This window comes from Pseudophryne corroboree, chromosome 8 (genome assembly GCF_028390025.1).
Source record: "Pseudophryne corroboree isolate aPseCor3 chromosome 8, aPseCor3.hap2, whole genome shotgun sequence".
Classification (NCBI taxonomy): Eukaryota; Metazoa; Chordata; class Amphibia; order Anura; family Myobatrachidae; genus Pseudophryne; species Pseudophryne corroboree.
The window spans coordinates 450898248-450923188 of NC_086451.1; the positions used below are offsets into that span (position 1 = coordinate 450898248).

The 24941-nt window shown below is 48.1% G+C and overlaps 1 protein-coding gene across 4 annotated transcripts in view; it reads left to right on the plus strand.

Annotated features, from left to right (window-relative positions):
• DAXX (death domain associated protein) overlaps positions 1-23955 on the plus strand; it is a 98921-nt gene extending 74966 nt beyond the window's left edge. For 3 of the 4 annotated variants that reach the window (XM_063938243.1, XM_063938245.1, XM_063938244.1), the window contains exons 7-8: positions 23051-23174; positions 23448-23955. In XM_063938243.1, coding sequence (XP_063794313.1) covers positions 23051-23174; positions 23448-23501 — 178 coding nt within the window. In that variant the 3' untranslated portion in view covers positions 23502-23955. The remainder of the gene's footprint in view (positions 1-23050; positions 23175-23447) is intronic. The other variant, XM_063938246.1, reaches the window with a different exon arrangement.
• Positions 23956-24941: the final 986 nt, after the last annotated feature.

The following is a 24941-nucleotide window of genomic DNA, read 5'->3' on the forward strand; positions in this document are numbered from 1 at the left end:
ACGAAGTGTGTGATGAAGCGTGGGCTTCCCCTGATAAAAAGCTGGTAATTTCTAAGAGGTTACTAATGGCGTACCCTTTCCCGCCAGAGGATAGGTCACGCTGGGAAACATCCCCTAGGGTGGATAAAGCGCTCACACGCTTGTCGAAGAAGGTGGCACTACCGTCTCCGGATACGGCCGCCCTGAAGGAATCTGCTGATAGAAAGCAGGAGGCTATCCTGAAATCTATATATACACACACAGGTGTGATACTGAGACCGGCTATAGCTGCAGCCTGGATGTGCAGCGCTGCTGCTGCGTGGTCAGATTCCCTGTCAGAAAATATAGATACCCTAGACAGGGACACTATTTTGCTGAACGTAGAGCATATAAAAGACGCACTTTTATACATGAGGGATGCACAGAGGGATATTTGCCGGCTGGCATCCAAAATTAGTGCAATGTCCATTTCTGCCAGGAGAGGGTTATGGACTCGGCAGTGGACAGGTGATGCAGATTCCAAACGACACATGGAAGTTCTGCCTTATAAGGGTGAGGAATTGTTCGGGGATGGTCTCTCGGACCTCGTTTCCACAGCAACAGCTGGGAAGTCTACATTTTTGCCCCATGTTCCCTCACAACCAAAGAAAGCACCGTATTATCAGGTACAGTCCTTTCGGCCCAATAGGGGCAAGCGGGTTAAAGGCGCGTCCTTTCTGCCCAGAGGCAGAGGTAGAGGGGAAAAAGCTGCAGCATACAGCCAGTTCCCAGGAGCAAAAGTCCTCCCCGCTTCCTCAAAGTCTTCAGCATGACGCTGGGGCTCCACAGGCAGAGCCAGGTACGGTGGGGGCCCGTCTCAAGCATTTCAGCAAGCAGTAGGCTCGCTCACGGGTGGATCCCTGGATAATTCAAATAGTATCTCAGGGGTACAAACTGGAATTCGAGACGTCTCCCCCCCGCCGTTTCCTCAAATCTGCCTTGCCAACCACTCCCTCAGGCAGGGAGGCAGTGTTACAGGCAATTCAAAAGCTGTATTCACAACAAGTGATAGTAAAGGTGCCCCTACTTCAACAAAGAAGGGGTTACTATTCCACAATGTTTGTGGTACCGAAACCGGACGGTTCGGTGAGACCCGTTTTAAATTTGAAATCCTTGAACACATATATCAAAAAATTCAAGTTCAAGATGGAATCGCTCTAGGCGGTTATTGCGAGCCTGGACGAGGGAGATTACATGGTATCGCTGGACATCAAGGATGCTTACCTACATGTCCCCATTTACCATCCTCACCAGGAGTACCTCAGGTTTGTGGTACAAGATTGTCATTACCAATTCCAGACGTTGCCGTTCGGTCTCTCCTCTGCTCCGAGGGTCTTTACCAAGGTAATGGCGGAAATGATGATACTCCTTCGAAGGAAGGGAGTTTTAATTATCCCGTACTTGGACGATCTCCTGATAAAGGCGAGGTCCAGAGAACAGTTATTGGTAGGGGTAGCACTATCTCGGGAAGTGCTGCAACAGCACGGCTGGATTCTAAACATTCCAAAGTCACAGCTGGTCCCTACGACACGCCTGCTGTTCCTAGGGATGGTTCTGGACACAGAACAGAGAAAAGTGTTTCTCCCGGAGGAGAAGGCCAAGGAGCTGTCATCTCTAGTCAGAGGCCTCCTAAAACCAAAACAGGTGTCGGTGCATCACTGCACGCGGATCCTGGGAAAAATGGTAGCTTCCTACGAAGCGATTCCATTCGGCAGGTTTCATGCAAGAACCTTTCAGTGGGACCTGTTGGACAAGTGGTCCGGATCGCATCTTCAGATGCATCGTCTGATAATCCTGTCTCCAAGGACAAGGGTGTGTCTGCTGTGGTGGCTGCAGAGTGCTCATCTTCAAGAGGGCCGCAGATTCGGCATACAGGACTGGGTCCTGGTGACCACGGATGCCAGCCTTCGAGGCTGGGGAGCAGTCACACAGGGAAGAAACTTCCAAGGACTATGGTCAAGTCAGGAGACTTCCCTGCACATAAATTTTCTGGAACTAAGGGCCATTTACAATGCCCTAAGTCAGGCAAAACCCCTGCTTCTAAACCAGCTGGTACTGATCCAGTCAGACAACATCACGGCGGTCGCCCATGTAAATCGACAGGGCGGCACGAGAAGCAGGACGGCGATGGCAGAAGCCACAAGGATTCTCCGATGGGCGGAAAAATCACGTGATAGCACTGTCAGCAGTGTTCATTCCGGGAGTGGACAACTGGGAAGCAGACTTCCTCAGCAGGCACGACCTCCACCCGGGAGAGTGGGGACTTCATCCAGAAGTCTTTCAAATGATTGTAAACCGTTGGGAAAAACCACAGGTGGACATGATGGCGTCCCGCCTAAACAAAAAGCTAGAAAAATATTGCGCCAGGTTAAGAGACCCGCAGGCGATAGCTGTGGACGCTCTGGTAACACCGTGGGTGTACCGATCGGTTTATGTGTTCCCTCCTCTTCCTCTCATACCAAAGGTACTGAGGATAATAAGGAGAAGAGGAGTAAGAACTATACTCATTGTTCCGGATTGGCCAAGAAGAGCGTGGTATCCGGAACTTCAAGAAATGTCAGAGGACCCATGGCCTCTACCGCTCAGGCAGGACCTGCTGCAGCAGGGGCCCTGTCTGTTCCAAGACTTACCGCGGCTGCGTTTAACGGCATGGCGGTTGAACACCGGATCCTGAAGGAAAAGGGCATTCCGGAGGAAGTCATTCCTACGCTGATAAAAGCTAGGAAAGAAGTAACCGCGAACCATTATCACCGCATATGGCGAAAATATGTTGCGTGGTGTGAGGCCAGGAAGGCCCCAACGGAAGAATTTCAGCTGGGCCGGTTCCTGCACTTCCTACAGTCAGGGGTGACTATGGGCCTTAAATTGGGTTCCATTAAGGTCCAGATTTCGGCTCTATCGATTTTCTTCCAGAGAGAATTGGCTTCACTACCTGAAGTTCAGACTTTTGTTAAGGGAGTGCTGCATATTCAGCCCCCTTTTGTGCCTCCAGTGGCACCTTGGGATCTCAACGTGGTGTTGGATTTCCTAAAGTCACATTGGTTTGAGCCACTGAAAACCGTGGATTTAAAATATCTCACGTGGAAAGTGGTAATGTTGTTGGCCTTGGCTTCGGCCAGGCGGGTGTCAGAATTGGCGGCTTTGTCATGTAAAAGCCCTTATCTGATTTTCCATATGGATAGGGCAGAATTGAGGACTCGTCCCCAGTTTCTCCCCAAAGTGGTATCGGCTTTTCATCTGAACCAACCTATCGTGGTGCCTGCGGCTACGAATGACTTGGAGGCTTCCAAGTTGTTGGATGTAGTCAGGGCCCTAAAAATTTATGTTTCCAGGACAGCTGGAGTCAGGAAGACTGACTCGCTTTTTATCCTGTATGCGCCCAACATGTTGGGTGCACCTGCTTCTAAGCAGACTATTGCTCGCTGGATCTGTAGTACGATTCAGCTTGCACATTCTGCGGCTGGACTGCCGCATCCTAAATCGGTAAAAGCCCATTCCACAAGGAAAGTGGGCTCTTCTTGGGCGGCTGCCCGAGGGGTCTCGGCTCTTCAACTTTGCCGAGCTGCTACTTGGTCAGGGGCAAACACGTTTGCTAAATTCTACAAATTTGATACCCTGGCTGAGGAGGACCTGGAGTTCTCTCATTCGGTGCTGCAGAGTCATCCGCACTCTCCCGCCCGTTTGGGAGCTTTGGTATAATCCCCATGGTCCTTACGGAGTCCCCAGCATCCACTTAGGACGTTAGAGAAAATAAGAATTTACTCACCGTTAATTCTATTTCTCATAGTCCGTAGTGGATGCTGGGCGCCCATCCCAAGTGCGGATTGTCTGCAATACTTGTATATAGTTATTGCTTAACTAAAGGGTTATTGTTGAGCTATCTGTTGAGAGGCTCAGTTGTTATCATGCTGTTAACTGGGTATAGTATCACGAGTTATACGGTGTGATTGGTGTGGCTGGTATGAGTCTTACCCGGGATTCAAAATCCTTCCTAATTGTGTCAGCTCTTCCGGGCACAGTATCCTAACTGAGGTCTGGAGGACGGTCTTAGTGGGAGGAGCCAGTGCACACCAGTAGTCTAAAAGCTTTCTTTGTAGTTGTGCCCAGTCTCCTGCGGAGCCGCTAATCCCCATGGTCCTTACGGAGTCCCCAGCATCCACTACGGACTGTGAGAAATAGAATTACCGGTGAGTAAATTCTTATTTTTATGTGTATTACACGAAGTATGTTAACTTAAAACAGACATGTATTGAAACCATATTAAAAAAAAAAAGACGACACGCAGCACGACAGCTGTTGTGGAACTGCATATACCAGCATGCCCTGCCATACTTTTGCTGCTAGTGCTCTCAAAAACTATGGCAAGGCATGCTTATTTGTCTTTCTCCACAGAGGCTGGAGAGTCTGACGTTGCTACCTCAAGGTTCTAGAGCAGGGGTGGGCAATAAGCGGCTCTCCAGCTGCCATTTAACTACACAAGCCAGCTTGCTCTGCCACTGATCCAGGGAGTCCAGGACACTTTCAGTCAACTTGTTATATACTTGTGACTTGCAGCAGATTGTGCACGAGTCGGGGCCTGCATAGACAATTTAGGGCATTTCAGGGTTGTACGTATCTGTCGCATCACAACTTGTGGCTGAGTTGGAATGAACTGGGCGGCAACCAGGCATATGTACGTAGAATAACTTTGGCACGGGCATGCTAATGGAATCACTGGCCGTTCCGAGGTGAGCACATGAAGCAATACGGGTGGTTTCTTGCACTAAGGATAAGACCAGTCAATTGCGTGCTGATAGACTGCGCCTTCAGCAGTGGATGGATGGGGGCTGTGCAGTCGCATAGATTTGGTTCACTCTGCATCAGGCCCAAAGTATGTTATCTCTTGGAGCACACACGCCAGTGAGCTGCACAGGAGAAAGGAGCTTACCATGGGGAGATGCTCTTGAACTCACATTACTTCAGTTTGCACAATGGGGGTAATTCAGAGTTGATCGCAGCAGTAACTTTGTTAGCAGTTGGGCAAAACCATGTGCACTGCAGGGGGGGGGGCAGATATAACATGTGCAGAGTTAGATTTGGGTGGGTTATTTTGTTTCTGTGCTGGGTAAATACTGGCTGCTTTATTTTTACACTGCAAATTAGATTGCAGATTGAACACACCCCACCCAAATCTAACTCTCTCTGCACATGTTATATCTGCCTCCCCTGCAGTGCACATGGTTTTGCCCAACTGCTAACAAATTTCCTGCTGCGATCAACTCTGAATTACCCCCAATGTGAGGGACTTAGGGTATGTACACACGGTGAGATCCTTGCCATGCCCCATTTTCACTTGCGATTTCCCTTGAACTCCCTGGAGCCCAGATAGCACAGATTTTGACTAACTTTTCTTGAGATATGCACTGTGTGTGCTTACGATTTTGGCATATGTGAGATGAACTAGATTAGGGGTGGTCAAAATACGGCCCGCAGGCCGGATGCGGCTCGCAAACCGATCCTGTACGGCCCACAGCCTCCCACCAGCAAGTAATGACAAGCAGCCCGACCGGCTGAGCAGCTTGTCATTGCTCTGCACTGCAGTACCTCCTAGCTGCTGGCGGCGCCTCTCTCCCCTGCTGCGTTGTAGCAGCCTCCTCCTCCCGTCCACAGTGACAACGGCTGTGTTCAGCCGAAAAGGGGGCGGAGCTTTGTGCCGATGAGGGGGCGGGCTACACGGGACCTTAGGGGGCGGAGCTACACGGGACAAGAGGCTGACTGGTACAGATCCATCCTTCCTGCCACTGCCAGCCAGATCAGTAAGTAAATGGGAAAAGTGAAAGAAAGTGTGTGTGTGTGTGATAGTGTGTGTATATTTGTATGTGCGGGCAGTGGCGTCAGACTATTTTTAGGTTGCGGGGAGAGAACTTTAGCTCTCGCTGTACCATCCCCTCCTGTGTTCTGTCACCGTGTCACCCTCGTGTTCTGTCACCCCCCCCCCATGTTCTGTCACCGTGTCACCCCCCAATGTTCTGTCACCGTGTCACCCCCCCGTGTCCTGTCACCGTGTCACACCCCCCCCCCCCCCCCCCGTGTTCTGTCACCGTGTCGCCCCCCCCCCCCCCCCCGTGTTCTGTCACCGTGTCGCCCAGAGGCATCACCCGGAGCGCACTCTGTACTATTACACCCCCCCTCCCCACACTTGGGCCGCGTGGTGCCCGAAAAGGGGGTGTGACCTAATTTTGAAGGGTCGTGGCCTGGCGGGTCTTTTCTCTTTCGCTCCGGGGGCATGTCCAGCTTCCCCAAAGATGCTGGCTGACCCCGGAGACTGGACTGTGTGTGTGCCGGCTCTTATCTGTGACAGGAGCCGAGTGCTGCAGGAGATTCTCACTGCAGCACTCTGCTCCTGTCACAGCAGAAGAGCTGGCACTTTGGTGTCACCCCGTCCGAGGGGGACACCCGATTGCCGGTCGCACCCGCCTTCTGACACCACTGGTGTCACCCCCCCGTGTTCTGTCACTGTGTCACACCCCCCGTGTTCTGTCACTGTGTCACACCCCCCGTGTTCTGTCACTGTGTCACACCCCCCGTGTTCTGTCACTGTGTCACCTCCACCATGTTCTGTCACTGTGTCACACCCCCCGTGTTCTATCACTGTGTCACACCTTTCCCCAGGGGCTATAAGACACTGGATAATTTGCTTGCTGCGCAATAATTATCCTAAATAAAATGTTAATGTGTAAAAGGGGGCTCTACCTGGTGTAATGTGTAAAAGGGGGCTCTACCTGCCGTAATGTGTGTAAAAGGGGGCTCTACCTGCCGTAATGTGTGTAAAAGGGTCTCTACCTGCCGTAATGTGTGTAAAAGGGTCTCTACCTGGTGTAATGTGTGTAAAAGGGTCTCTACCTGGTGTAATGTGTGTAAAAGGGTCTCTACCTGGTGTAATGTGTGTAAAAGGGGGCTCTACCTGCTGTACCTGGTGTAATGTGTGTAAGTGGCGCTCTGTGGCGCAATTTGAATAATGGAGACTATTGTGCAGCCTTATATGAATCTGTATTATTTTTTGCCCACACCTCTTCCACATGAAGCCACGTCCCTATATTTTTGTCAAGTGGGGGGAGATGCTATTTTGTTTGTGGCCCTCGGATACTGACAGGAAATGTGAAATGGCCCCTCAGCTGAAATAATTGCCCACCCCTGAACTAGATAGTACACCGATCTAGCAAGGATTGACTTGCCTGCACAGTCTATCTTTTCTTGCGATGCCGCCCTGGCAGGACCGCGCATCGGGAACTAATCGGAATCGCAAGGTGACTTTCACCTTGCGATCTGCACTAACTTTTCTTGAGATTTTGACTATATAGTCAAAATCGAAAGAAAATATCTCACCGTGTGTACACACCTTTACTGAGATCAGAGCCATATATATTGCACAAAGAACTGTCATTTCCTACGGCCTCATTTCACGCGATTACATTCACGTTATGCTTGAAAATATTCGCTGTTGGACAAGCGTTGAGACCAAGAATCAGGTCCTGATCAAGGAGGAAAACTCTAGCTGTTTGGTGGGAGGGCTAACAAAATGTTAGGAACCCATGGAAGGGACTCTGATGTTGACTCACCAATATTATGTGGCCACTGACATCTCCAGTTTTTCGTCGTACCCCACAGAGATGATCAGGAAAGATGACAACGTTGGGCTACTGCAGTTCCCGGGAGTATAGCAGAACGTCACTAGGGCACATGGTCGAGAACTGAATTACACAATTGTTTAAGAATGTAATAATAAAGGGGATTTAAGGTCCTTTTGGTTCTGGTTCTCCTCTGGTTACCAGGTTATTGGTGCCCTGTTTGATCTGGCCATTTAAGCCACACGGCAGTCATGCTGAAAGGTCCAAAATGTTTGATGTCCTAAGCCCTGCCCCCACCCCCAGCCTAACGCTTTTACAGAATACTTCTGTAGGCAGTACTCTCAAAAGTTGTGGTAATGTGGAAAGTGGCATCTTTAACAGTGCATATTCTTTCTAGTAATGAAATCTAGTAAGAAGACTCAGGGAGTGGGCTTTTAGGACCTTGAATACATTTTAATTCAAGCTATGTGATTTATCGGAGGTATACTTCCAGGCATGCGTTTATAGATTTGTTTGGTTTTCATTGACCTTAAAACCCACAAAAGATTTAATTACGAATAAAAAATAAATATATATATAAATATATATAATTCTATATCTGCACTGCTACATATATACATACTTTTTATGGTACATGGTGCCATTGACATGAACTTTCCACGTGCAGAAGGCAGAGCAGTCTGCAGCCAATCAGGTTCTAGCAGTGATATCATTTGCTAATGTCATAAAAATAAACACCTAGGTTTCTCTGACGTCCTAGTGGATGCTGGGAACTCCGTAAGGACCATGGGGAATAGCGGGCTCCGAAGGAGACTGGGCACTCTAAGAAAGAATTAGAACTACCTGGTGTGCACTGGCTCCTCCCTCTATGCCCCTCCTCCAGACCTCAGTTAGAATCTGTGCCCGGCTCGAGCTGGTTGCACACTAGGGGCTCTCCTGAGCTTCTAGTAAAGAAAGTATTTATTAGGTTTTTTATTTTCAGTGAGATCTGCTGGCAACAGACTCACTGCAACGAGGGACTTAGGGGAGAGAAGCGAACCTACCTGCTTGCAGCTAGCTTGGGCTTCTAGGCTACTGGACACCATTAGCTCCAGAGGGATCGAACACAGGCCCAGCCTCGGTCGTCCGGTCCCGGAGCTGCGCCGCCGTCCCCCTTGCAGAGCCAGAAGCATGAAGATCTTCACGGAAATCGGCGGCTGAAGACTCCGGTCTTCATTAAGGTAGCGCACAGCACTGCAGCTGTGCGCCATTGCTCCCTGTGCACACCACATACACCGGTCACTGATGGGTGCAGGGCGTTGGGGGGGGGGCCCTGGGCAGCAATTAGAGTACCTTAAAGTGGCTAATCACACATAATATAGCCTAAGAAGCTATATATGTGTAAAATACCCCTGCCACATTATTATTATAAGAGCGGGAGAAGTCTGCCGAAAAAGGGGCGGGGCTATCTCCCTCAGCACACTGGCGCCATTTCCTCTCACAGCTCCGCTGGAATGACGCTCCCCAGGCTCTCCCCTGCAGTTTCCAGGCTCAATAGGGTAAAAAAGAGAGGGGGGGGGCACTAAATTTAGGCGCAAATACTATATATATAGCGGCTATAGGGTAAATCACTTGTGTAGTGTAACTCCCTGCATTATATAGTGCTGTGGTGTGTGCTGGCATACTCTCTCTCTGTCTCCCCAAAGGACTTTGTGGGGTCCTGTCCTCAGTCAGAGCATTCCCTGTGTGTGTGCGGTGTGTCGGTACGGCTGTGTCGACATGTTTGATGAGGAGGCTTATGTGGAGGTGGAGCAGGTGCCGATAAATGTGATGTCACCCCCTGCGGGGTCGACACATGAGTGGATGGATATGTGGAAGAAATTACGCGACAGTGTCAACTCCTTACATAAAAGGTTTGACGACATAGCAGATGTGGGACAGCCGGCTTCTCAGCCCGTGCCTGCCCAGGCGTCTCAAAAGCCATCAGGGGCTCAAAAACGCCCGCTACCTCAGATGGCAGACACAGATGTCGACACGGATACTGACTCCAGTGTCGACGACGATGAGACTAGTGTACATTCCAATAGGGCCACCCGTTACATGATTACGGCAATGAAAAATGTGTTGCACATTTCTGACATTAACCCAGGTACCACAAAAAAGGGTATTATGTTTGGGGAGAAAAAGCAACCAGTGGTTTTTCCCCCCATCTGATGAGTTGAATGAAGTGTGTGAAGAAGCGTGGGCTTCCCCCGATAAGAAATTAGTGATTTCTAAAAAGTTGCTAATGGTGTACCCTTTCCCACCAGAGGACAGGATACGTTGGGAGACATCCCCTAGGGTGGATCAAGAGCTCACACGCTTGTCAAAGAAGATGGCACTACCGTCTCCGGATACGGCCGCCCTAAAGGAGCCTGCGGATAGAAAGCAGGAGGCTATCCTGAAGTCTGTATATACACACTCAGGTATTATACTGAGACCGGCTATTGCTTCAGCATGGATGTGCAGTGCTGCAGCTGCGTGGTCAGATTCCCTGTCTGATAACATTGATACCCTCGACAGGGACACTATATTGCTAACCATAGAGCATATTAAAGACGCAGTCTTATACATGAGAGATGCACAGAGGGATATTTGCCGGCTGGCATCTAAAATGAATGCAATGTCCATTTCTGCCAGGAGAGGATTGTGGACTCGGCAGTGGACAGGTGATACAGATTCTAAAAGGCACATGGAGGTTTTGCCTTACAAAGGTGAGGAATAGTTTGGGGACGGTCTCTCGGACCTCGTTTCCACAGCAACAGCTGGGAAGTCGACATTTTTACCCCATGTTCCCTCACAGCCAAAGAAAGCACCGTATTATCAGGTACAGTCCTATCGGCCCCAGAAAGTCAAGCGGGTTAAAGGCGCGTCCTTTCTGCCCAGAGGCAGAGGTAGAGGGAAAAAGCTGCACCATACAGCCAGTTCCCAGGAACAAAAGTCCTCTCCCGCTTCCTCTAAGTCCACCGCATGACGCTGGGGCTCCACAGGTAGAGCCAGGTGCGGTGGGGGCCCGTCTCCGGAACTTCAGCGACCAGTGGGCTCGCTCACGGGTGGATCCCTGGATTCTACAAGTGGTATCTCAGGGGTACAAGCTGGAATTCGAGACGTCTCCCCCTCGCCGTTTCCTCAAATCAGCCTTGCCAACAACTCCCCCAGACAGGGAGGCAGTGCTGGAGGCGATTCACAAGCTGTATTCTCAGCAGGTGATAATCAAGGTACCCCTCCTTCAACAAGGACGGGGTTACTATTCCACAATGTTTGTGGTACCGAAACCGGACGGTTCGGTGAGACCCATTATAAATTTGAAATCCTTGAACACTTATATAAGAAGGTTCAAGTTCAAAATGGAATCGCTCAGGGCGGTTATTGCAAGCCTGGACAAAAGGGGATTACATGGTATCACTGGACATCAAGGATGCTTACCTGCATGTCCCCATTTACCCTCCTCTGAGGAGTACCTCAGATTTGTGGTACAGGACTGTCATTACCAATTCCAGACGTTGCCGTTTGGTCTGTCCACGGCACCGAGGGTATTTACCAAGGTAATGGCCGAAATGATGATACTCCTTCGGAAAAAGGGAGTTGTAATTATCCCGTACTTGGACGATCTCCTTATAAAGACGAGGTCCAGGGAGCAGTTGTTGGTCGGCGTAGCACTATCTCGGGAAGTGCTACAACAGCACGGCTGGATTCTGAATATTCCAAAGTCGCAGCTGGTTCCTACAACGCGTCTACTGTTCCTGGGGATGGTTCTGGACACAGACCAGAAAAAAGTGTTTCTCCCGGAGGAGAAAGCCAAGGAGTTGTCATCTCTAGTCAGAGACCTCCTAAAACCAAAACAGGTGTCGGTGCATCACTGCACGCGAGTCCTGGGAAAGATGGTAGCTTCTTACGAAGCAATTCCATTTGGCAGGTTCCATGCAAGGATCTTTCAGTGGGATCTGTTGGACAAGTGGTCCGGATCGCATCTTCAGATGCATCGACTGATAACCCTGTCTCCAAGGACCAGGGTGTCTCTGCTGTGGTGGCTGCAGAGTGCTCATCTTCTAGAGGGCCGCAGATTTGGCATACAGGACTGGGTCCTGGTGACCACGGATGCCAGCCTTCGAGGCTGGGGGGCAGTCACACAGGGAAGAAACTTCCAAGGACTATGGTCAAGCCAGGAGACTTCCCTACACATAAATATTCTGGAACTAAGGGCCATTTACAATGCCCTAAGTCAGGCAAGACCCCTGCTTCAACACCAGCCGGTGCTGATCCAGTCAGACAACATCACGGTGGTAGCCCATGTAAACCGACAGGGCGGCACAAGAAGCAGGATGGCGATGGCAGAAGCCACAAGGATTCTCCGATGGGCGGATAATCACGTGCTAGCACTGTCAGCAGTGTTCATTCCGGGAGTGGACAACTGGGAAGCAGACTTCCTCAGCAGACACGACCTCCACCCGGGAGAGTGGGGACTTCATCCAGAAGTCTTCAAAATGATTGTAAACCGTTGGGAAAGGCCACAGGTGGACATGATGGCGTCCCGCCTCAACAAAAAACTAAAAAGATATTGCGCCAGGTCAAGGGACCCTCAGGCGATAGCTGTGGACGCTCTAGTGACACCGTGGGTGTACCAGTCGGTTTATGTGTTCCCTCCTCTGCCTCTCATACCCAAGGTACTGAGAATAATAAGGAGAGGAGTAAGAACTATACTCGTGGTTCCGGATTGGCCAAGAAGAGCTTGGTACCCAGAACTTCAAGAAATGATCTCAGAGGACCCATGGCCTCTGCCGCTCAGACAGGACCTGCTGCAACAGGGGCCCTGTCTGTTCCAAGACTTACCGCGGCTGCGTTTGACGGCATGGCGGTTGAACACCGGATCCTAAAAGAAAAGGGCATTCCGGAGGAAGTCATTCCTACACTGATTAAAGCTAGGAAAGATGTGACCGCAAAACACTATCACCGCATATGGCGGAAATATGTTGCTTGGTGTGAGGCCAGGAAGGCCCCAACGGAGGAATTTCAGCTAGGACGATTTCTGCACTTCCTACAGTCAGGGGTGACTATGGGCCTAAAATTGGGTTCCATTAAGGTCCAGATTTCGGCTCTGTCAATTTTCTTCCAAAAAGAACTGGCTTCACTGCCTGAAGTTCAGGCTTTTGTGAAGGGAGTGCTGCATATTCAGCCCCCTTTTGTGCCTCCAGTGGCACCTTGGGATCTCAACGTGGTGTTGGATTTCCTAAAGTCGCATTGGTTTGAGCCACTTAAAACCGTGGAGCTAAAGTACCTCACGTGGAAGGTGGTCATGCTGTTGGCCTTGGCCAGGCGTGTATCAGAATTGGCGGCTTTGTCATGTAAAAGCCCTTACCTGATTTTTCATATGAATAGGGCGGAATTGAGGACTCGTTCCCAATTCCTTCCTAAGGTGGTATCAGCTTTTCATTTGAACCAACCTATTGTGGTGCCTGCGGCTACTCGGGACTTGGAGGATTCCAAGTTGCTGGACGTAGTCAGGGCCCTAAAAATATGTTTCCAGGACGGCTAGAGTTAGAAAAACTGACTCGCTGTTTATCCTGTATGCACCCAACAAGCTGGGTGCTCCTGCTTCAAAGCAGACTATTGCTCGCTGGATCTGTAGCACGATTCAACTTGCACATTCGGCGGCTGGACTGCCGCATCCTAAATCTGTAAAAGCCCATTCCACGAGGAAGGTGGGCTCTTCTTGGGCGGCTGCCCGAGGGGTCTCGGCTTTACAACTTTGCCGAGCTGCTACTTGGTCGGGGTCAAACACGTTTGTAAAATTCTACAAGTTTGATACCCTGGCAAAGGAGGACCTGGAGTTCTCTCATTCGGTGCTGCAGAGTCATCCGCACTCTCCCGCCCGTTTGGGAGCTTTGGTATAATCCCCATGGTCCTGACGGAGTCCCCAGCATCCACTAGGACGTTAGAGAAAATAAGAATTTACTTACCGATAATTCTATTTCTCATAGTCCGTAGTGGATGCTGGGCGCCCATCCCAAGTGCGGATTGTCTGCAATACTTGTACATAGTTATTGTTACAAAAATCGGGTTATTATTGTTGTGAGCCATCTTTTCAGAGGCTCCGCTGTTATCATGCTGTTAACTGGGTTCAGATCACAGGTTGTACAGTGTGATTGGTGTGGCTGGTATGAGTCTTACCCGGGATTCAAAATCCTTCCTTATTGTGTCAGCTCTTCCGGGCACAGTTTCCCTAACTGAGGTCTGGAGGAGGGTCATAGGGGGAGGAGCCAGTGCACACCAGGTAGTCCTAATTCTTTCTTAGAGTGCCCAGTCTCCTTCGGAGCCCGCTATTCCCCATGGTCCTTACGGAGTTCCCAGCATCCACTACGGACTACGAGAAATAGAATTACTGGTGAGTAAATTCTTATTTTTTCTTATTGAGGTTGCCTGCCAAAGAAATACAGAAGCCACACCACTGGGCAAATCTCACGGGGTTAGCAATTACAGTAGCGTGCACACATTTCTGCACTTTTCCCCAAATACAATGTACTGTATGATGCTCCCACTACGTTTGCTAAAAAGTACTCATTGGTACCGCACTAAGTGCACCCAGAGCTGTTCCTGTAGTAGACCTCGAGAGGTGTGATACGAAGTAATTTATACACATAAAGAAAACAACATACAAATGTAATGCAATGTATTACACTATTGGTTGGAACTCCTGTTGGTGACTTTCATTTTTGTGTTCTCTTTGTGTGGTGACACGTGGTTACTATAGTGCGCACAAGTAATTTCTATTCTGCTGTGTATTTAAGTCTGGGAAAATCATCTTCTTGTCTTGAATGTTAGGGGTACATTGCACAACCCCCAGAGTCTTCAAAATATGAGGACTCCTTATTGCTTGTGTCCATTTACTGCTATTTCTACCTCCTAAGAGGAAAGGTCTTGGTCTGATCCCTCTCAGGGCTTCACTGCTGCAGGGCTCTGTAGCATTTGCAGGTATTGAGGTACATTCTGAGAAAATCTCTAAGGTTAAGAACACCCCCTCCCTTCCCCATAAGCTAGCTTGTTTGGCCATACTGTGCACAAAATTGTTTCCTGTGGAAGTAAGGGTGTGTACACACGGTGAGATCCTTGCTATGCCCGATTTTCACTTGCGATTTCTCTTTCATCCACTAGGGGACACTGGAGTCTTATACAGTAGGGGTGTGAAGCTTGCAACCGGAGGTGTGGCACAATCTAAAAATTAGCATTGTCTGCACAGCCGGTTCCTCCTCCTTCACGCTCCTCCTCCCTCAGTTTGAAAAATTGTGCCAAGGAGGTACAAGGCACTAAGGGAGCTCCTGCTCCATTACAAAAGAAACTAACTAAGGCTGCGTCAACCTAACGAAAAGGGGGACAAAAGTCTTGAACAGAGAGAGACAATGATCCCTACTAAAGGGGATCTGCATCTCTCCTCAGAAAATCTGGAGCACAGAGTCAGTGAGTACTGGTGGTAAAGGGCCCTAGTTACTGTTAAACTGCCTCCTAGATCCATGAATAAGTTTAACTGACTTCCTCCTGCGGACTGAACACAACGCTGCTACCTTCTAGCACTAAGCCCTGGAAATCAGCAGCGCAGCTTCCCCTGCCGACCCCCTCCTTCAACTGGCATTGTGAAAAAGAGCTGCTGTGGCTCCACACACGCGGCTAGCAGCCGCAGCTTCCACCGCCGCCCCCCCTCCTTCCACTGGCGCTCTGACATTTCTCGCGGCTAGCAGCCGCAGCTTCCCCAATACTCGCCTGCTTACACTCCCGCTTCACAGCTCCCCCGCCCGCCCCCCTTCCTCTACATACGGAGGGCTGAGGGAGACGCAGCGCGACTGTCAGCGGCAGCAACCCCACATTTCGCCACCACTTAAAACAACGGGGCGCTTGGGAAGCGCGTCCCTTCCGCTCAAGCAGTCTCTCGTCCCCTCCCGCCGCCAACGGAGGGCTAGGGGAGACGGCAAGGGGGGGGGGGGGATGTATAGAAAGGTAATGTGTTCCCGATGACATTTGGCTCATCCTTGCTGAGTACACTCTGCCAATAATGTCTTGTACTCACAGACATGTAGTTGTTTGTAAGCCCGGGCTGGGGCAGCCGAAAAGGGCGCAGACTGACCAAAAAAAGTATTTGTGTGTATGTATGTATGTATGTATATATATATATATAAAATCCTGGTGTTGGAACGCATAGATCATGTGACTGCTGATCCATACAGTCAGGAGAGATGCGATGTAGATTCTGTATTCTCTGACTCCCCTGCTGCACACACCATTGGTCGCTTGTGCCCATATTCTTGGTTTCTATAACATTTTTTCACAGCAGCTTACCACTGCTGTTTTTATTTAGGGGCCTGCTGACACCCTTTGTACCAAGGGAGTGTATTTTTGGACATACATTATACATAATTGTGAAGGTTTACATACCACAAGTGGCGCTATTTTTTTCCTCTTTTGCAAATATATATATATATAAAATTTAAGTGGCGGCCATTTTACAACTATAGAGGCGCCAAAAGTGCTCGAATAGAGGTATTACGCCCCTTTTAGATAGCCAGGCTTCCTGGCCAGTCAGAGCAGAAGGAGGGGTTTTTATAATAGAGCACTACTCCCTCTACTGGAGATTTGTATATTAGGACTCTGCTGCAATGGATTTTCAAGATATTCTAACATATGATATATATATTTTCAAGGGACTTCTAAACAAAAGATCCCGACGAAATAAAGGGAACGACTGGACCACAATCCCGACCTCAGAACTGAAATACAGTTCGGTGGGCGAGGGTTGCAACGGCTGGTGATATTATTATTAATTTTTTTATAATTTAATTTATTTTTTTATTTTTTTGTGTAGTATATAAAGAAAAGTCCATCTAGGTGAATCCAGTGTACCTTTCATATCAATCGCCCATTACAGTCTTTCTATTCCTATTATAAAGGGGGAAAGCACTGAGGAGCGCTCTATGGGGTGCAGCTTCAAATGTTAAAAGCACTTACCAAGTAGAGTCTAAAACTTATTAGGTTTGCACAAACTGTAATAAGATGAGCGCTAGTTTGGGCGACTCCCGGGTATGCGTTTCCTGTTGGGTCAGGACGCTCAACACTGGAGCAAGGCTCTGCCAAGGTCATGGGAGCAAGCTCTGACAAATATTTCAAAAGAAATGTCAAAATCCCGCAAACAGCAGTCAGAGGGGCTGAGGGATTCTCAAAGACCATGGAGGAATTTCTGATTTAAATTAATCCCTCCTGTGCAAACTTTAAGCAAGGCGGTTAAGAGAAATCTCCCCATCTTACACAAAGGAGGAAGAGGGTCTTATTATAGATGAAAAGGCAAGATAATTGAGCCTGCCTTAGATCAGGAGTTTAGATTCCCTTTTAGAAGTGGTTATGGAGATCCTAAGCTTCAAGAAGTAATGAGCTGAGGAACCAGAGAGTTTTCGATTTATTCGGATACCTCAAGTCGCTGCCAGTAGTGTTCCCTATTCCTCAAACTCCAGACTCGGCTGGCGAAAACTTGGAAGCAACCTGATAAATGCTTTCAAGTGCCAAGGAGGTTTGAAGTTACTTATCCTTTATCAAAGAGGGTAATGGCTGAGGGGGAGGTGCAGCCTTTATGGAGAAAACACTGTCACCTCTGCCTAGCGTGACCGCATTAAAGGATAGGTCGTGTCGCAAGATGTACACTGCATTCAAATCAATTTGGTAGCAGCAATGGTGGTGAGGAGACAAAGGACGCTTGTAAAATAGCTCCCTGCATCTCAGCTTTGGCCATTTCGGCTAGAAGAATTTTATGGTTCAAAGAATGGAGAGTGGACTACGATTCCAGGAGTAGAGGCTATTCCATTTGGGGGTTAGATCTTATTTGGTCCTGAATTAGATAAATGGATTTAGCGGACAACTGCAGTGAAATAAACCTTTCTACCTACTTCTTACTCGAGAGGTAGAGGTCGTTCACAGTCGTCACCGGAAGGCAGGGCAAGCCTGCGGACAAACCCGTGGCATGACGGTCTCTCTGCTCAACTGGGGTCCCCCTTGGTGGACGCAGAGTTGGAAGGTTTTTGGGATGCCTGGGCCAAAGCCTCACCAGAAGTCTGGGTCAACATGATATTTCCCAGAGTTACAGGATAGAGTTTCAAACACGTACACACAGTCAGTTTATTTACAGCGCGAGGGCCTAGGTGCCCGTTGCGAGCAGGAGCATTACAGGCGGCAGATTCAAAAAGTCCTGCATACAAAGGGTTATGTCACCAGTCCCGGATCCTCAAGGAGGAACGGGATTTTCTTCAGGTCTTTTGTTAAAAAAAAAAAAACCCTTCATATACCGATTTGTACACTTCACCAAGCTTACTTAAGATTTGCACGGGTAAAGGATCACTCCCAATTCAGGGCTCTGGCATTCAGTCTCTCATCAGCCCCAAGAATCTTTACAAAGATCATAGCAATAGTGGTGACAGGATTGAGACAGACAGGGGTCACGATCATCCCTTATCTAGACGATCTACTGATCAAGGCCTCATCTCAGGAACATCTCTTCGATTTCTCATTCAACATGGGTGGATTGTGAACTTCCAGAAATCCACCCTCATGCCAACTCAACGGTTTCAATTCCTCGGTCTCATCTTGGACACGGTACGATTGAGAGTATTCCTACCAGAGAACAAGATCCAGGACCTACAGAGGTTCGTGGCTCAGGTACTAAGGACATAGACAGTTTCTCTACACCTCTGTGTGCAACTTCTCGGGAAGATGGTGGCGTCATTCGAAGCTCTCCAGTATGGCAGACTTCATTCCCGACCATTCCAGATGAAATCCACCACGCATACGAAACTCCTTGAATTGGTGGTCATTGTGCAAGAATCTCGCAGCAGGCAAGAGATTCGACGTTTGGGGTTGGAGGGTCCTGACAACGGACTCCAGTCTCGGAGGTTGGGGTACCGTCCTAGAGGAACAAATTCCTGTTTGCAGATTCAGGATGGAGTACATCCAGTCAGTTATTGCAGGTTTGGAACATGGGCGTGACAGGAGAGCAGTCTACCCATAAACATTCTCAAACTGAAAGCAGTTACAATGCATTTCTCTTAGCTGAGGACCTGGTCATGGGTCAACACTTCAAGATAAATGTCACGACGACGGCTTACATAAGCCATCAAGGAGGAACAGAGAGCAGGATGGCGTTAAAGGAAGACGCAAAGATCTTGTGGTCAGAAAGGTGACACATCCTCCTCTCGGCAGTGTTCATTCCAGGTGTGGAGAACTGGGAAGCAGCTTATCTCAGTCGCCAGAACAGACATCCGGAAGAGTGGTGCCTATAGCCACAGATTTTCGACATGGTGGTGAGGAGTTGGGGTCTACCTTAAGTGGACCTAATGGCGTCACGGAACAACCATCAGCGGCCCAGATGTGTGTCCAGGACAAGAGATCCAGCAGCACACTCCCTTGGTGTTACAGAAGGGTTTCCGTTTTTCCATGAAACAAGCAATTCTATTTGCACCTCATTGGCTCCGCAGGATTTGGTACTCAGATTTGCGGGGGTTACTAGTGAAAGATCCTTGGAGATTACCTCAGAGAGAGGACCTGTTATCTCGGGAACCGTCCCTACACAGAACTGGACAGGCTACGCTTAACGGCGTGGTTATTGAAACACGGATCTTAAGTAACAGAGGGATGCCAAGAATGGCTATTCCTACGATGATTACTGCTAGGAAACTGGTTACAGCCTTGCACTACTACAGAATTTGGATGAAGTACATGGACTGGTGTCAGGAACGTGGGTGGAATTCGAAGAACTTTCACTTACCCAAACTTCTGCCTTTTCTTCAAACTGGTATAGATGGAAGACTAAGACTGGGTTCTTTGAAGGTTCCAGTTTCGGCTCTCTCCATCCTATTTCGACAGCAATTAGCATCCTTACAACAAACCTTTTTACAGGGGGTTCTGAGGATACAACCTCCTTTCCGTCCTCCCACTGCGCCGTGGGACTTAAATTTGGTGTTGGAATTTTAGAGATCACCAGCTTTTGAGCCGTTAGCAAGTACAGACTTGAACTATCTCTCTTGGGAGGTCACGTTATTGCTTGCCTTGGCTTCGGCCAGGAGGGTTTCTGAATTGGGAACCTTATCGTGTAAGAGTCCTTTGAATGTCTCATGGGGTTAGAGCAGAACTCCGTACAAGAACAGGTTTCCTTCCTAAGGTTGTTTCGGGGTTTCACGTAAACCAGCCACTTGTGGTCCCATCTTTCCGGGGTCTCGCAGATGGGGACGTGCCCTTGGATGTTGTCCGAGCTTTACGGGTATACGTACAAGTTACGTCGTCCTTCAGAATGTCGGACCATGGTTTGTTCTTTATGATGGGCCAAAGAAGAGTTGGCCAGCATCTAAGCAGCCTTTGTCTAGATGGATTCGACTTGCCATTTGGCAAGCTTATATTTCCTGTAGCAAACAGGTTCCGGTTCAGACGGGTGCTCCTACCAGATCAGTGGGTGCCTCGTGGACGGCCGTCAGAGGTGTTTTCACTACTCAACTTTGCAGAGCGGCGACGTGGTCCTCAGCCCACACGTTCGCAAAATTTTACAAGTTTGATGCCTTTGCGTCCGGACACTCTAAGTTCGGACGTTTAGTTTTGCAGGCCACTGACAGCACTCCCTCCCCAGGGGATAACTTTGGGACGTCCCCTACTGTATAAGACTCCAGTGTCCCCTAGTGGATGAAAGAGAAAAGAGGATTTTGGTACTTACCGATAAATCCATTTCTCTGAATCCTCTAGGGGACACTGGACGCCCGCCTCGGTGCTGTCAACCTGCTGTGTTCAAAGTTCTTGTTCTAACAGTTCGTACAAACAGCGTTAGTTTTTCTGTTAAGAGGTTCTTGGATGCTGTTTGATTCGTGGTACGGTTCGGTTCCTCGCCATGTGCTATAGTTCCATGTCCTATTCTCTCGGTCAAATTTTCCAAACTGAGGGAGGAGGGGGCGTGAAGGAGGAAGAACCGGCTGTGCAGACAATGCTAATTTTTAGATTGTGCCACACCTCTGGTTGCAAGCTTCACACCCCTACTGTATAAGACTCCAGTGTCCCCTAGAGGATTCAGAGAAATGGATTTATCGGTAAGTACCAAAATCCTCTTTTCCCTTGAACTCCCCGGAGCCCAGCACCACCGATTTTGATGAACTTTTCTTGAGATATGGACTATGTGTGCTTACGATTTTGGCTTATGTGAGATGTCATTGACATGTGAGATGAACTAGATAGTACACCGATCTAGCAAGGATTGACTTGACTGCACAGTCTATCTTTTCTTGCGATGCCGACCTGGCGGGACCGCGCATAGGGATCGCAAGGTGACTTTCACCTTGCGATCTGCACTAACTTTTCTTGCGATTTTGACTATGTAGTCAAAATCGAAAGAAAATATCTCACCGTGTGTACACACCCTTAGATTGTGAGCTTCTGTAAGACTGATTTTAATGTCCCAGTAAATTCCAGTTGTGCAATGCTTCTATAAGTTTTCTGGTAGAAGAGATGGGCCAGGATCAGCAGCAGATTAGGGTCTTTGTTTCTTGTGGGCTTTCCTGTCAAGAAAAAAGCACACTGAGGAGGATATACCAAACGATAAGGTAGTTCCTGGAACCAGTGTTATCTTTGGTGTCCAGCTGTTAAAAATAAAGGGCTCCTATATTGCTTGCAGTGATTAGTAAGGTGTTTTTACTATGCAGCACCTCACTTGACCATGACTAGGCTTAGGAGCCCACACCAAGTCTTATAAGCCCTACACACTGGCCGATAATCCTCAAAGATATGAACGATCTCGTTCATTATTGAACAAGATAACGTTCATATCTTTGAGTGTGGAGTCACCAATGATGAACGATGCGCGGCCCCGCGCTCGTTCATCGCTGGTGCCCCGTCGGCTGTGCATGCAGGCCAATATGGACGATCTCGTCCAAATTTGCGTGCACTTCAGTGGTGATGGGGGGAGTGAAGAAACTTCACTCCCCCCGTCACTGACCGCCGGGTCGCCCGTCGACGGCGGATATTTATATGTCTAGGGCCCTTTAGGCTTGCCATAATATCCCCCTTAATCTGGGACATCTGTGATTTGCACAGGTTCTGTGGCTGGCTAAATTTAAGCCTGTATTTCACCTGGTTTCAATCAGCCACAGGACCTGTCCCGTATTAAAGGAATATTATGGCAAGCCTACTCACAACCCTTCACCAGAGGCTGTGCACTGTCATTGCTTGGTTCAGACTGCAACTCTTCTCTCTTTATTTTTTTATTCTCGCTCTCTGTGGGTAGAGAGAAGTTATATAAAAGGCCAACAAGCCAATGGAACACAGTCTAGTGCTGGTCAGCTGTCTGCTCTGATGGTAGCAGCAACATGAAATTTGGGGTCACTGCCTGCGCTTGACCGTAATGACCGGGTTCCATAGAGAAGTGTGGTGCGTCTGTACAAGGCTCACACAGGCAGCTTCTCCCTTCACCTTTGTGATGCTGCCAGTTAAACCACAAGTCACCGCAACAGGCTGAATTGTACACCGTAATAAAGCACAGTAAAATAAAACTTAAGGCTGTCCTAGGCAGCACATAGGAAGAAAGCATCTTGAGTATTGTAGAGGGTGAGTTGTTCAGACAGTAGGAGTTTCTTAAAGTGCCTAAGCTCTTGTCTGCCCCTTTATACAACATGGTTTTAGTGTCCCCAATTTGGATGTAGAAGATGTTGAGGTTACACAGAGGCTGAATCACTCAAACAGTGGGACATCCCCTAGTACAAAATTCTAAATGAATTGTAACCAGTCTGTCAGTAAGGTGTTTTATTTGAGTTGGTAAAGGGGGGTGGAGCTAAGTCACAGAAACGTATCAGGCCAAAACAATAATACATGTTGATGTATTTGCTAAATTGTCTAAGAATTTTCTAACTCGATGGGCCTCTGAAATTTTTTGTGAGCCCCTATAATCTTGACAACATTGGTTGTAGCTCAATGTGATTTATATGTATCCCAACCAGTTACTATTTGGCTTCGTGCTTATCTGTAACATTTCTCATACACAGAAGAAACGTTTAAAAAAGGCCACAAGTTTCTATTGAGAAATGAACCCAAATCCTGTCCGTGACGCCACTTGCGGTTAATGATAGGCCATATTGATTTACCTCTTCAGCCCACAAATGGAGACAAAAGGTGCACTTTACAGTGCGGGAAAGTTGCCATTTTGTTTGTGTTAAACAGAATAAAAGGAGACTCCAATGGAATCCTGTCTCAGTAGTTCAGTCTTTATGAATCAAGCAATAATGTGAGGGGAAATGAGAGTATTGTATTTTATTCATGAAGAAAGGTTCTTTAAAAATGTAAACATTATGCAAAGCAACCTGCATTATTTATTTTCCTGTATTAATACTTACATTGTTTCCACCATCTTCCAGCAGTTCACACACTTCTCTCTCCAGCTCCACTGATGCAGACAGTGATAATGACATAACACTGGACCTGGTAGTGACCTGCAGCCCAACGAACTCTCCACCTAGGTCATCTGAACAGTGCACAAAGGTGAGTATTGTGGGAATGGTGTAGCCGTCTCTATACATAGACTAGTAATAGATATCACTTTAAAACCTAATCTAATGTCACTTATTTTCTTCCCTCCCCTCTTTTTTTTCTCTTTCCTTTCCTTGTTCAAATCATCTCTCCTGTTCCCTCCCGTCTTCCCTTCCCCTCCTTTCTTCCTATGTCTTTTCCCTCTCACACTCCCTTTCCCCACCCTAATCCCTCTCCCCCACCTTACCTCATCGCCTTTCCTTCACCCCCATTCTTCCCCTCCAGTCTCATGCCTCTACGCAGTGCGACCCGGACGAAGTGATTGTTCTCTCTGACTGACTACTTTGTACAGTAAATTTGAGGCAAAGGTGTCTGGGACCATTTGGGGAGGGGGTGGTGTGTACTTGAGTGGTGTGTCTGGATATTAGGAGAATAGAAGCCACGTGTTACCAATGTGGAGAGAGCGCGCATTATGATAGGAGTGATAAGTGGGTGAATTCACGGGACTCCATAAGTAGCCATTAGGACCTGGACCTCAGGGTATGTCCCCGTGATGTCTCAAGCTCCCCCTTGTGGATGTGTTAGTAGAAGGCCTTTGAGAAGAGTGAGCCTATAGGGATATTTTACTTGTGTCTGAGTGGATATCACCTTGGGATATCTTAATTATCTCCCTGGGGAATTTTTGGATATCTTTTCCTACAAATACCCTTCTTTACTTTTTTTTTTTTTTTTTTTTTTTTGTAAAAAAGGAAAAAAGAAAAAAAACCTTTGAGAATAAATCTTTGTTTTATTACATCTGTCTCCTGTGTTTTGTGCTGTAGGGTTACTTATTCATGCGTTACTATGGTAGGTGTCACAAAATTGTTCTTTGGTGCTTTTTGATCTATATCCTTCGGAAATTAAAATTATCCATTAGAAATCATTTTTATTTTATCTCGCTTCCAACTATTTCTTTTGTTGGGGCATATTTATTCCTGATCTGTTTTTTATTTTCATGGTAGTTGTAGTAAAACTCTTGGCTGGCAGTTATCCCTGCTCCACAAATAACCCAAATTGGAAAAGGGTACATTATTTATTTTATTTATTTATTAACATTTATATAGCGCAGATACGTTATGAGTCACTGTACAGAGAATATTTCAGTCATTCACATCTGTTCATCTCCCAGCGGAGTTTACAATCTAGATTCCCCACCATATACACACTAGGGTTGATTTTTATTATTATTATTATTTTTTGTCCCAATCCAATAAACCTAACCGTATATTTTTGGAATGCAAGTATCAATTGTACACCAATGTGTTGCCACTATGGTGGCCAATCCCGGGATCGGGATTGGCGCGATCCCGGGATTTAGGCCCAAAAATGGCCAGGATTCAATCCTGGGATTGGAAGCTCCAATCCCAGGGATTGAGGGATCAGCGTTGAGCGTCCACAGGACGCTCAAACGCTGCCCGGCTTCCTGTTTCCGGGTCCCCAGCTCAGCGCGAGAAGTCACGCTGCGCTGTTAGCTGCTGCTGGGAGCCTCCAGCAGCGTTCACAGGATGTTCCCCTCCCGTCCACCCCCGGTATATGGTGAGTTATATGTGCGGGGCGGAGTGGGGCGAGGGGGCGGCCACCTAGGTAAAAGCCAATCCCGGGAATCCCATTTTTCAATCCCGATACCCGGGATTGAAAAAATGGCCCGGGATTGGCTTCCCTAGTTGCCACCAGCTGTAGGAGGGTACCGCTACCACAAACCAATGTACTCATAAAGGACAATGACTGTAATGTACAGTT